The sequence below is a fragment of the Mastomys coucha genome, unplaced genomic scaffold (genome assembly GCF_008632895.1).
Source record: "Mastomys coucha isolate ucsf_1 unplaced genomic scaffold, UCSF_Mcou_1 pScaffold16, whole genome shotgun sequence".
In the NCBI taxonomy this organism is placed as follows: domain Eukaryota; kingdom Metazoa; phylum Chordata; class Mammalia; order Rodentia; family Muridae; genus Mastomys; species Mastomys coucha.
In genome coordinates, this window is record NW_022196898.1 from 28,356,718 (window position 1) to 28,369,364 (window position 12,647).

General features: G+C 45.5%; 1 protein-coding gene and 1 long non-coding RNA gene across 4 annotated transcripts in view; one reads left to right on the forward strand and one right to left on the reverse strand.

Annotated features, from left to right (window-relative positions):
* Positions 1-9,061, reverse strand: part of Rapgef2 (Rap guanine nucleotide exchange factor 2) — a 228,872-nt gene extending 219,811 nt beyond the window's left edge. For 2 of the 3 annotated variants that reach the window (XM_031374122.1, XM_031374121.1), the window contains exon 1: positions 8,679-9,061. In XM_031374122.1, the coding sequence (XP_031229982.1) occupies positions 8,679-8,747 (69 nt within the window). In that variant the 5' untranslated portion in view covers positions 8,748-9,061. The remainder of the gene's footprint in view (positions 1-8,678) is intronic. The other variant, XM_031374120.1, reaches the window with a different exon arrangement.
* A 310-nt stretch (positions 9,062-9,371) lies between these two features.
* On the forward strand, positions 9,372-10,764 carry LOC116093010. Its single transcript, XR_004119590.1, has 2 exons — positions 9,372-9,678; positions 10,601-10,764. It is a non-coding gene; the product is annotated as an uncharacterized LOC116093010 (long non-coding RNA).
* Positions 10,765-12,647: the final 1,883 nt, after the last annotated feature.

Consider the following 12,647-nt stretch of genomic DNA (forward strand, 5'->3'; position numbering starts at 1 on the left):
TTTCTCTGTGTAGCCCTGGCTGTCCTGGTACTCATTCTGTAGACCAGGCTGGCCTCTAACTCAGAAATCCGCCTGCCTCTGCCTCCCAAGTGCTGGGATTAAAGGTGTGCGCCACCACTGCCTGGCTTACCTGAACTTTTATGATATGGTACTTCAATTTTTTCAACTTACTGGCTTTTAGTACTCATTTCTACCTGCTTGAAAATACATAAATATGATCAAGTGGTTTCTCAATACAGTATCTAAAAAAGGAAATAAAGACTGACTCAATTATTGTTTTACATGCATTTCCTAAAACAGTTAAATGTAGTTAAAAGGAGAGACAGCTGAGCATGGCAGTGCATGCCTGGGATCCCAGAGCTTGAGACAAACTGGAAGCATGAGGAGCAGTCTGAGGCCCACCTGAGCTATGTACAAAGTGTGAGGCCAACATGGACTACAAGAGACTACGTCTCAAAAAAACAACAAATAACATAAATAAAAGGGAGAAGCCCTACGTTCAATTCCTAATACCACTAACAGAGGTTAACTACTATTTAGCAATAAAGTCCAGTAATTCCTGCACTGTGGAAGGTGAGCTAAGGATTACAAGTTTAAGACCAGTGCAGCTACAGTGAGACTGCAACAGAAAACGAAGTTTGCAAACCTATGTGATATAGCTTGAGGTGGGGGGGATTTAGTTCATAGCTCCATGTCTATTATATGGTTCTCATTTTCTTTTTAAAAGATTTACTTATTTTATTTATGAATACACTGTAGCTGTCTACACCAGAAGAGGGCATCAAATCCCATTACAGATGGTTGTGAGCCACCATGTGGTTGCTGGAAATTGAACTCAGGACCTCTGGAAGAACAGTCAGTGCTCTTAACTACTGAGCTATCTCTCCAACCCTGGTTTTCATTTTTATAAGATTTTAGTCACTTCAAAACCTGGCCTGAAATGTTCTTTTTCAGTTGTTCCTACAAGTGTAGTTAGTAAAACTATCAAAAAAAATTTTTTTAAATATAATATAAACATATGTGTATATGTACATATGTGTATATATAAAAACATATATATGCACACATACAAAACATTCTTGTTTTTTTTGTTGTTTTTGTTGTTTTTTCGAGACAGGGTTTCTCTGTGTAGCCTTGGCTGTCCTGGAACTCACTCTGTAGACCAGGCTGGCCTCTAACTCAGAAATCCGCCTGCCTCTGCCTCCCAAGTGCTGAGATTAAAGGTGTGCGCCACCACCGCCCAGCAACATTCTTGATATAACACACACACACACACACACACACACACACACACACACGCACACGCACACGCACACGCACACGCACACGCACACGCACGCACACATGCACTCACGCACGCGCCCAGCATAGTAGCTCATACCCTACACTTAGGTATCTAAAAAACCACCTGTGACTCTAGTTCCAAGCAATCCTCCTTCTGGCCTCCATGAGCATCAGACATGTACATGGTGCATATGCATACATGCAGACAAACCACATTTTCAAAATAATAACAAAATAAACCTAAAAAAACAACAATAATGAAATTAACAAAGGCAGGCCTGGTAGCACTGGCCTACAAATCCTAGCTATTCTGGAGGCTGAGGCAAGAAAACCATAAATTTCATGTCTGCCTGGGCTACATAGTGAGTTCAAGGCCAGCTTAGACAACTTAATAAGACCCTGTTTCAAAAATAAAAAGTTTAAAAAAAAAAAAAAGCTACCGATACTGGCCTCCTCATTAAGATTAAATCACTAATCTGGAAAAAGATTATCTGAAATTAATAATTTGGTAGTTACTCTACAGGTTCACAAAAGGGCTCCAAAAGTTACATATCCTTTCTTGAACTTTCAGTTTTGAAAAGTTTAGTCTAAGAAGGCTTTTGAGACTAGAAAGATGACAAGTGTCAGGGCCTGAGCTCAAATCGACAGAAGCCATGTAAAGCCAGGTAAGGTCACATGAGTCTATCATTCCAGGGCTTCTATGGTGAGGTGAGACTAGGAGACGTAAGAGTCCCAAGAAGCAGGAGGACCAGGGGGTGCCCATGCACGCACGCACATATCCTGCACACCACCCACTCACCCACCCCGTCTCTTACTCACTAAAAAGTAAAACCAAAGGAAAAGTTCTATAAAATAGTTTTGAGATCCCATGTCAACTTCACTGAGATCCCTTTAGGGTAAACATACAAAATAAGCATAAGAAAATTTAAATATTCAGATTTCATCTGACACCATTAAAAGCCAGAATCTCATATTGCATATGGCTACACATAACATTTCTTCCTTCCACTCTCCTCCAATCTGTGACAACTTGTGCATTTCTTCAGTTTTCATACCTTCAAAGGTTCCAGAAAGCACTGCCCAATTGTTTACCATCAAATGTGGATCTGTCTGGTGTTTTCTGAAATAGTCAGTTTTCCTTTTTTTTTTTTTCCAAGATTTTTATTTTATTTTATGTATGAGTGTTTCGCCTACTTGTAAGCAAATGCACCATATACAACCAAGTCTGGTGCCCATAGTGGTCAAAAAGGGCCCTGGATCCCCTGGGACTGGAGTTACAAATGATAGGGTATGAGGAATTGAACCCTGGCCCTCTCAGGAGCAGTAAGTACTCCTAACTGCTTAGCCTTCCTCCAGCTCGATTCTTCTTCAGTTTTGTGGCTTCCCAGGACTCTTCAGTGAGGAACCCTGACTAGCTAGTGCTTGTTAACAGACTGGTATCAAATCCCATGGGCACGCTCCAGCCTTGCTCAGCCTCCAGTAGGCTGGGAGTGCCCAACTCTTAGTCAAATACCACATTCTCCATGCATCATATCAAGAAACCACTGGTGTCTATGCAGCTGGTTCCTGAAGCTACTCTTTCTATCAGGAGGCACCACAAGGGTCACCATTTGTTGGATATACCTGTTCTGTAGCCTACAGCCTGCATCCATCTGAATCTGCGGACCAACAGCAGAGTGTAGTGTGTGCATTCAGGAAACTTTCCTCAGGCAGACCACTGGTGAAAAGGCACTGTGTTTGACTCCATGAAACCTTATTTTACTTCATAGCAGTCCCAAAGCACAGGAGTAACCATGCTGGTAATTTTATTATAGCATATTGCTGTGACTGCTCTATTTTATTACTGGTTATTGTGAATCTCTTCCTGGGTCTAATTTAGAAATTAAGTTTTATTATAGGTGTGAAGGCAACGGAGGGGGGGGAATATACAAAGTGTTAGCACTCTCCTCTAAAGTTCTGGTCATCTTCTCAGATCTTAGAATAGACAAGGAAGGCCTACAGTGTGTCCATAAGACTTCCTCATGCACAACAAGTGATTTCTTGAATGAAAGACCATAATGACTAAGGCTAGTTTTACTACTTGCATTACTACCAAAAAAAAAAAAAAAAAAAAAAAAAAAAAAAAAAAAAAAAAAGCAATCTATTGATATCCCACATGCTCACATTATGACAACTACCACTCATCTAAGACATGGCCGTTGGTCTCTGTTTCATGAACAATAAAGGGCTCCCTCTTCACTATCTCAATTTAAATCCATCTGACCAATCACTGGAACTTTAGGAACTCTGGGCCAAGTCATTTAGTGACAATGGTAGAAATCTGAAGTCAGTCCGAGAAAGTCCCATACTGCATGATTTCATCTATGCAATGTTTTGAAACAACAAAATTATAGGAAAAAAAAATAGACTGATGTTACCATAGGCAGGGGTGCAAGTGGTTATTAAAAACATGAAGAAATCCCAGGATGGCCACACATGCCTATAATATTAGCACTTCAAGTTCCTCAGTTACATAGTGATTTTGAGATCAGCCAGGGCAAAATAAATAAACAAACAAATGACAAGTGGAGATTCCTGATTTTTTTTTTTTTTTTTTTTTGGTATGCAGGGATTGTCTGTAGTGTCAGTGAGCCATGTCACATCCTAGTGATGACATTACACTCTATGTAGCTTTACCAGGTGCCATTTACAAAAGGTTATACACACAGCACTTACACAACTGTCTCAAATAAAAAGGTTAATATTAAAAATGAAGCTGGACATAGTGGCACACCCTTATAATCCTGCAATGCCAACACTCAAGGTGGAAATGGATGCATCCAGAGTTACAGGCCAACTTGAGTTACACAGTAAAACCCTGCCTCAAAAAAAAAAAACATGATTTAACAGACAAGACCAACCTGCAGCCAACAGGCCACGTGCATCCAAAGACAGGCATGAACGCAGACCAACACATTTGTAGATGGCATTACGCCTCAATGTCAACACACTAGACATCTCAACTTGGCCATCCACAACCCCAAGCATGCCAACACTGCACTAAACATAACTCTTCAAAGATCGAGGGGAAAAAAAAACAAAAATACCTGACTCGGGCAAGTGGCACACTTCATACAGTTCACCACAGGGTTACTTTCACACACAAGCGTGTTCTGACTCCCTATGGCTCTCTAACCTTTAGCTCTAACAAAGCCACCAACAGGTGATACATGGGCTACCAATCACTCCGAAACCTAACGTGCCAACATCAGCTCACCAGAACATAGCACTGAGGTGTGCTACAGCTCCGGTTTGGATGTTGAATGGTTTCTCAAGGCCTGTTGAAGGCCACTGGGCCGTGGGGAAGCTGCAGGAGGTGGGGACCAATGGGAGGTCTCCACGGTCACCAGCCCTGGAAAAGAGCTCTTAGCACCCCTTCCTTTCCCTTGGCTTCCTGACCAACAGATGGGCACCTGTTCCTGTATGAATATCGGGAAGTCCACCAGAGTCCTGAAAGCAGCAGGCCGACCTAATCATGTACTTCTACAGCTGAGCCAAAACAGACCTGTTCTTTTTATAAAGTTACTTCATGTGTTTGTTTCAAGGACACAAAGGTGATCAACAAAAAGTATAACAATTGTTTTCAAACACTAGCTACAATCATAATTACACTGTGTCACAGCAGTCCTTAGGTTTCCACATAATACACTCCTTTTTGCCCAATAAACCTCAGAAATCCCCTATGTCTCCCAACAGTGCTGTTTATAAATCACACTGCCATTATGGATCATAGAAATACTATTTTTGACAAGTTAAGGTAAGTCAGATGTTGATGGCCCCTTACTTTCCAGGTTCCAGGATTTGTTGTCTTGTTTTTTTGTTTTTGTTTTTCTTACAATGACAGAAGTGATACATTCAGCAGAAACTGTGCTTGAGACAGGTTTGAAATTTTGACCTTTCCTGGAGTGGCAGTATGTGTTCCACTAGTCTTCTAACTGGGAGCTCCCAGGCTACAGGCATGAGAGTATAAACAGCAGATACTCGCCAGTACCAGGTTGCTGGGCTAGCTGTATTCAATACATTTTCAGTTTGCTGAGATGATCTACTTTGTTTTGTTTCAGCTGTCATTTAGACTCACAATGAATTCCACTGAGTGACTTTGCAAAAAAAAAAAACTATGTCCTGTACTCTTGGGAACTCTGACAGCTGCATTCCCGAGCATTAGCAACTCAGCCAAAAAGGTTAGCAAAACAAAGTAAAAGTGAGATTACTAACTAGGAGGAGATGAGATGGAAGTTACTGTACACGTATCATTTAAAGGAAATATTTAAACACACCACAGAAACAATCTCAATGGGCCTGAACTCAACAAGTTAATAAAATAGTTTAACAAAAATATTATTGTATGAAGCCTTGGGGTATGATGCTGTTTGCAACTTATTTACATTTTTTTTTTACTTCATTAAATTGCCTCAGTGACCACAATTCTCATTTAAGTGATTAAAGACGTAAACCCAAGTCATTGAATAAAGCAGTTACTTAGCCGTCCTGTTTCTCAACAGAGATGCATTGAGAAGTATCACTAGAATGTTTATTGCTCCTTCTTTTCCAGGGAGTATATTACTTTAGAATACAGTGCACCATTGAGAAGGAGGAGGACAAGTTTCCAGACACACAATACAGGATAAACACTGGATTAAAGTCTTTTCCTCTTCTAGGAATACCAGGTGAAACACTGGAAGCCTCTTGACTAAAATCTCAGGTGATAATTTCTCCTCGTGTTTCTCCTTACTTCCTACCTTCCCTCTGGCACACCTAGAGTAGCTTGCCACTTTCCAGATACATATAAAAAGTTCTTAAGTGTCAAAGTCCCTAAGACTCCCCAGCCCCAGATGCAATAGTTGCCAACTGCTTAACTAACTATACTAGGGTAGCTATCAAAATTACTTTCAAGCAACTGACTAACCTAAATACAGAACTTGTCTTCAAAGAGTCTAGTAAATGAGTAAGGCAGGCTAGGGAAGGGAGGAGAGGCTGTACCCAACAAGAATAAATAAGTAAATAAATGTTTTCATTCATTCTTTTCAAGAACCTTGCGGTTTTGCCTGTCACACAAACTCCTTTATCAAAGTCAGTCTTCAGAAATAGGATACTCCACAGCAAAGCTTTCCTAATTCTTGTTCTTCCGGTTGTATCAAGTGACACAACAATGTTGTTTTTACTCATATTACAAAAACGCTCAAGCATCTATGAGAATATACTACATATGGAAAAGCTTCCACAGGTGCAACCACACTGCCAGTTTTCTACTTGAGGAGAGTTCCAACTTCTGGGTAAATTATTCCTGACAACTTAGGTAAGGATGGAAAAGCACTCGTAGTTTGCACTAATTTCTCTTTAAAACCATAAACAGAGCTGGGGATTTTGCTCTAGTAAGAACCAAATGAACATCAGAGTTAACAGGGCGGACACCTGAGAATGGTCACCATGGTTGGCAGGCTTCTCTATTTGCTTCTCCTGAGGTCAGGTGGGGTAAAGACAGCTCCCAGATTCTCAATGGAGCTTTTAGCTAGGAGGGTAAGTAGTAGCCCGCCCACTTTCTCACTGCGCCAAGAGTCCTCTGTTGGGTTAGTTTCTATATTCCGCACCACTGGCGGGCGGCGGGGGACAGGGTAGTCTAACAACAGTCCATTTACTTAGCCAATCCACAAGCTGTCCAAGTGGAAGTGTACAATATGTCTCTTCCAGACTTATTTAGTAACCCACCATCCCCACCTCCCCACCCCTACACATACACACACACACACACACACACACACACACACACACACACTTCTGATAGTAGGTTTCACTGTTATTCTAATCAACCTAGCATCCCATTTCACCCTCCCCATTTCTACACCAGGCCTTTGACATTACTTTCTGACCACCCTTGTTAGGCATTAAAGTCCTCTACATGTGTAATTTCACTTAGCACTACAAACTCTGTTCTTGAAAAAAATTGAGAGATCTCATGAAAGTTGCTCTGCCTATACAATAAACTGGCAGTGTCTTTTTCAAGAGCAGAAAATTGGTACAAGTGACAGTTTTAACAAATACAGATGATGAGGACACATGACAGGCAGCTGTACCGCCACCAGAGAAGGGACCGGATCAAAGGAGGGCATGCCCAGCACCTGATAAAAATTGCCCTTTAGAATAGGTACTTCTGAAGACATGAAATGAATGTTCTTATGCAATTACAGTTCATCTTCCAGGCCTGGCAAATGTAATCTATACTCATACCCCACATGTGACAGCTCCACCAAGCAAAAGGGAAACCATCAAGAACAGTACCAGGTGCCATTCTTGGGGCTTGTCCAAAAGCAGCCAATGGAAGATTCTATTTTATTCTATTCTCTCGCACATTAAATAATCATCGTCAGAGATGGGCAGCACTTGGATTTGGACAGATGGTATCCAACACCAGAGAAGCAAAGCAACTTTTTTCAAGTATTAGGTTCTTCCTGTATTTGCTAGCTCCAACGATCTGTAGATCTTTGCCTGCAGGGTTGGCAAGCAGGATCGCCTGTAGTCACCATCCCAACATTTAGGAATATACGTCATTAGCCAGTAAGCAACGGAAATCAAACCACATTTTTATAACACTCCTCCCTCGCTAATCCAATCTAAGAAAAATCAAATCCAACCCACCAGCTATCCCTCCGTTTAAAAAATAAAAAGAAACCTGAGAATAAACAACTGTATAAACGTTAACCACTTATCTTATTTTAACCATATTGTGCAAACCAAAAGAATCTGCCCTGCGAGGAAGATCGGGGTCGAATGCCTGTTCTGCACTTATATCGACAATTGGAATGAAAAGCGCTAGCCTAGCTGTCAACTTTTTCCTTTCGATGGACAACAACATTCCTCTTTCAAGAAAGTAAAGTAGTAAATAAAGACAAGCACCTCAGTATTCCACTTTATAAGGCCCACCTAGACCAGTCAGTTCATCGCACAACCCTGCAAGTTCCTCCTTACAGCTCATTAAACACCCCTAAACTCTAAAGATGGGATACATGCAAGGGAGTAACGGAGCCTGCAGTCAGGGTGACATTACCTGGCCAAGGGGAGCTGAGACCTGACCCCAAGACTCAGAGCCCCAAGGAGTGTGGCCGGAGAAAGACATGCCCTATAGACAACTAGTCCCGCAAAGGCGCGGGCAAGGTCAGCTACAGGGAGCGCAACGAAAAAGGACAGCAGAGGGGAGGGAAGCAATCGCAGAAAGGTCTTAAAAGAATGCCCTTGGAAGTTGGGGCAGAGAAGGTCCTGGATGGGGGAAATGGGATGCTTCCCCAGCAGAGGAGTGCCGGGGCACTGGAAGGGCGCAGTCTGCAGACACCAACCCCACGGCGGGTGGCGGCGCGTCTCACCTGGGGGGTCCTCTCGGCGGGGTTCTTCATCACCGCTTGGCGGAAGCTATTATCCACGTAGGACGCCATCTCCCCCTGCGGGGCGCACCGGGACCGCTCCACACACTCGCCGGCCTCCCGGCCCAGCGCCACTGCCCGAGGCAAAGCAGCCCAGGCGCGGGGCCGGGGCGCAGACAGCACGAAGGGTCGGTGCAGCCCCGAGCTGCCCTCCTCCTCGCGGCTTGCTGTCCGTAGACTCGGGACTCAGCGACTGCCCGGCAGCGCTCCGGAACGGCCGCGGATCGCGCTGGCCCCGGCGGGCCGAGTTATTTTTAGGGAGGTGCAAGCGACGGCGGGCGGAGCCTCTCCGGCGGGGCCCTGGCTCTACCCTCTCCGGCCGCGCTCGCTCTGACGCGTCCCGGCTCCTCGCGCGCCTGTCGAGAGGGAGGGCCGCGCGCTGAGCCTGGTGAGCCCGGCTCAGGTCTGGGCGCCACCGAGACCGCTGGTCTCGGCCGCCGTGGCCGCGCCGCGCCTCCGTCTACTGTCGGCCGCGCCTCCCGACTGCTGCTGCATCCCCGCGGGCCGCGCAGCTCCGGCCGCCCGCCCCCATCGGCGCCCGAGCGCGGCTGCTCCCCGCGCGGCCCCCGCGCTCTAGGCAACTTTGAGCGTCGTCCGTGCGGCGGGCGGGCGCGGCGGGCCAGGCGCGGGTCCCCGGCGGGCGCGAGGCCGAGAGCGGAGCGCGCAGCCCCGCCAAGCGTCTGCTGAACGGCGACCGCCTCCTCTTCCCCGCCTCTTCCTTCTCCTGCGCCTCGGCGGCCGCGGGAGCCGCTCTTCAGGGAGGAAGCGGCCTCCGGGGCTTGTTGCTTTGTGCTGCAACCATGGTGAGGAGTGAGTGACGGGCCGGGGGCCAGTCGGAGGCCGCCGCATCATCGGAGGCGGAGCGCCCCGTGGCGCCGGCCCGCCCCATCGCTGGCCTGGCGGGGCCGCGCCCTCGCTGCAAGCCGCGTTCTGCCGGGACCAGGTGCGGTGGGAGCCTGGACAGCCGGGGCGGTTGTGATCGCGGATCCCGTAGCTGAGCGGCTGGACCCCGCCTCTCTGGCCTGGACCCCGCATCCCAGGCCTTGCGACACCCTGATCCCTCTCCCATCCCTTCCCGGGCTGGAAGCTGACCCCACCCGGGAGAGGTCCCTGCGAAGACACGGCTGCAGTGGCAGGTCTTCCCAAAGCCTAGGGCTGACTAGGATTTTGCTTCGGGGGCAACATTAACCATCCTTGGATTCTGCTTATTTGTAATGACTGCAAGGACAGCGTTGCTCTCCCGCCTTTCGCGCTCTCTGACACTTAAACCCTTAAATGACCCCTGCCTTAGGCAGGTAGGAACGCGGCTTTCCAACCCCAGACCTGGTATCACATCGGACAGGAAAACACCAGGTCAGCCCGTTGTAATCGAGAGGCCAGGACAGCAAGTTCTCTGACATAATCAGGATCCATATAATCCTAGGTCGGACTTTGCCTTCCATTGGGCAGAGCACCTTCTCAGGATCGCGAGTTTCCAATCCAGACTTGCCCGGTACAAAGCCCATATTAGTGTGTTAAGATGTCCCTGCTCTTGGGAGTTCATCCCTCCCTGACCAGGCTTGAGGTGTGCAGCGTCAGCCTCAAAAAAGATTGCAGTGTTTTGAAGTCTGTGTGGAAACTAAAGACATTGTTATTTAAATTTAAAAACATTTTTTTCAATCATGTTTTTCAGCACCCAGTTTATTGTAACCAATTGGGACAGGCTGTCAGCTAGTAAGGGAGGAAGTCCTTAAGTCACCACCAGCATGGCACTAAACCGATTGCATAGCTTCTAAAAAGAAAGAACCCGCTTGGGGCCCAAATTTCGAGAAATGAGTCTAAGTTACAAAGTGTATCTAATCTATCTGTTTGTATTGCTTTTGCAGCAACTGCTTCCTACTTTATCTGACATCCTAGAGCACCAACTTGACTTCTCCAGGATAAACCTCCACTTCAAAAGCAAAAGTAACAGAAAAAAAAAGAGAGAGAGAGAGAGAGAATTTAAACCAAATAAATGTGCAAAAAAAGGATATACCCGACATCCTCCCAATCTGGAGTCCACTCGACATTTCAGAGTGTGTGTGTGTGTGTGTGTGTGTGTGTGTGTGTGTATACAAATCTGGTTCCGCTTCTTTTGCCCCAAACATACCCCATTCACAGCCTTAAACATCCCAATTAACAACACACCATTACCACCCAGATTCCCGGGGTTCACCCTAGTATCATCTTAATTTCTTTCTCCTCTATACAACAAAGTTCGGTACAACCTTCTAGCTCAACTTTCAAAGTCCTAATAGATGTGTATTCCAATCTCTACCACCTTTCCTACAGTGATCATGGCCCGAAGCAAGACTAACCTCTGATTGCTTTTTGCTATAGTTGGATCCCTAGTACCTTTCTTCTTTCTTTCTTGTATCTTTGTTTCTTGTTTGTTAGTTTGTTTCCCTCGAGTAGCCCATTCTCATCCCAGCAGCCTGAGTGACTGTGCTCACTCCTGTGAGTCACTGCTTACCTTCCATGACACTCATCCCCGTAAGGCTAGCACTCTGTGGGCCTTGATGACCCCTGGACCTAGTCCTCGGTCCTGACCTCTTCTGACCTACTCAGATATCCACCATGTTCCCTACTCAGTTCCTCAGGCACATGACCTTCCAAGCTGTTTCTAAAGAAATAAAGCAAATTCTGATCTCCTGGCCTTCCATCTGCTGTTCCTTCTACCTCTGTGTTCGCTCTACCTTTCCCCTTCCACCCACACCAACTAAGAAAAAGAAAACATATGTAACAGATGGAATGCTGTTTCCCACCTCCTTTATTCTTCTCTCATCTTTATTCAAATACCATTTCCCCATGCTTGCGTAGCCTATCTTCCTGGCTTTATTTAACACCTAACCTGCATATTATATTTTACTCATTTTGTATTTTCTTACTCCAATGTAATGTCTGCTGCAAAAGTCAATGATTTTTATTTTGTTGGCTGCTATACCAACTAGTTTACTCGAATTACTCAAATTACTCAAATACCTTATATTTGTGTGACATATATATAGAGAGAGAGAGAGAAGAGAGAGAGAGAGAGAGAGAGAGAGAGAGAGAGAGAGAACACCTGTATGGTGGGAAGAGGAAGCTGCGAGAGGACACAGCCCACTAACCCTGTTTTCTGGCCCACAGAAAGAATGCATTTACACATGCTGAAGATTTGCAAGTATCAAATACAACATATGCAAAGTATCTTGCACAGTGCTTGAGCCATTGCATGAACTCAACAAACAGTTGTTATTTTTAAGATCATATTCATCATCCCCACCCTTTGAGGTTTGTGGACAGTTATTATCATCCTGTTTACAGATGGGGAAACTGGCAATAAAATGGGCTGTGTGATTTGCCCTAGTTCCAAGCCTGCCTTTAGCTTTGGGGTGATCTGTAGTGAGCTAACAACATGAGACTCCTATAACCTATCATAAATACTGAAAGCTACGACTGAACCAGGCAGTCCTGGTACAGGGAGTATTGACTGCTGCCTGTACATTGTACTTTTCGATCTGTCTCTGCCTCTGCTCATCCCACACAAAGACTCACATATTTGAGATCGGATAAGTTTGTGTAAAGCGGACCACACCCCTTACAAGAGACACATATGGTCTCTCCTCATTCCACTTTGTAGTCCTGCTTGGTGAGGCCAGAAAGTAGGAAGGTCTAGAGTTGTGAAGTTCAGATTTTGTGAAATTTCTTACAGATAGGAAAGGATGGAATTTGCGGAGGAATCAGCAGAGCATGGATGTTGGGCAGAAGCATCCTCAGCCGTATCTCAGAAAAGTGTGAATTCCAGATTCAAACCTTTCTCTTCCTTTCCTCCGAATCCCTCTCCTCTCTTCCTGTCCTCTCTCCTCCACTCCCCTCCTCTCCCTTCCTGTCCTCTCTCCTCCCCTCCCCTCC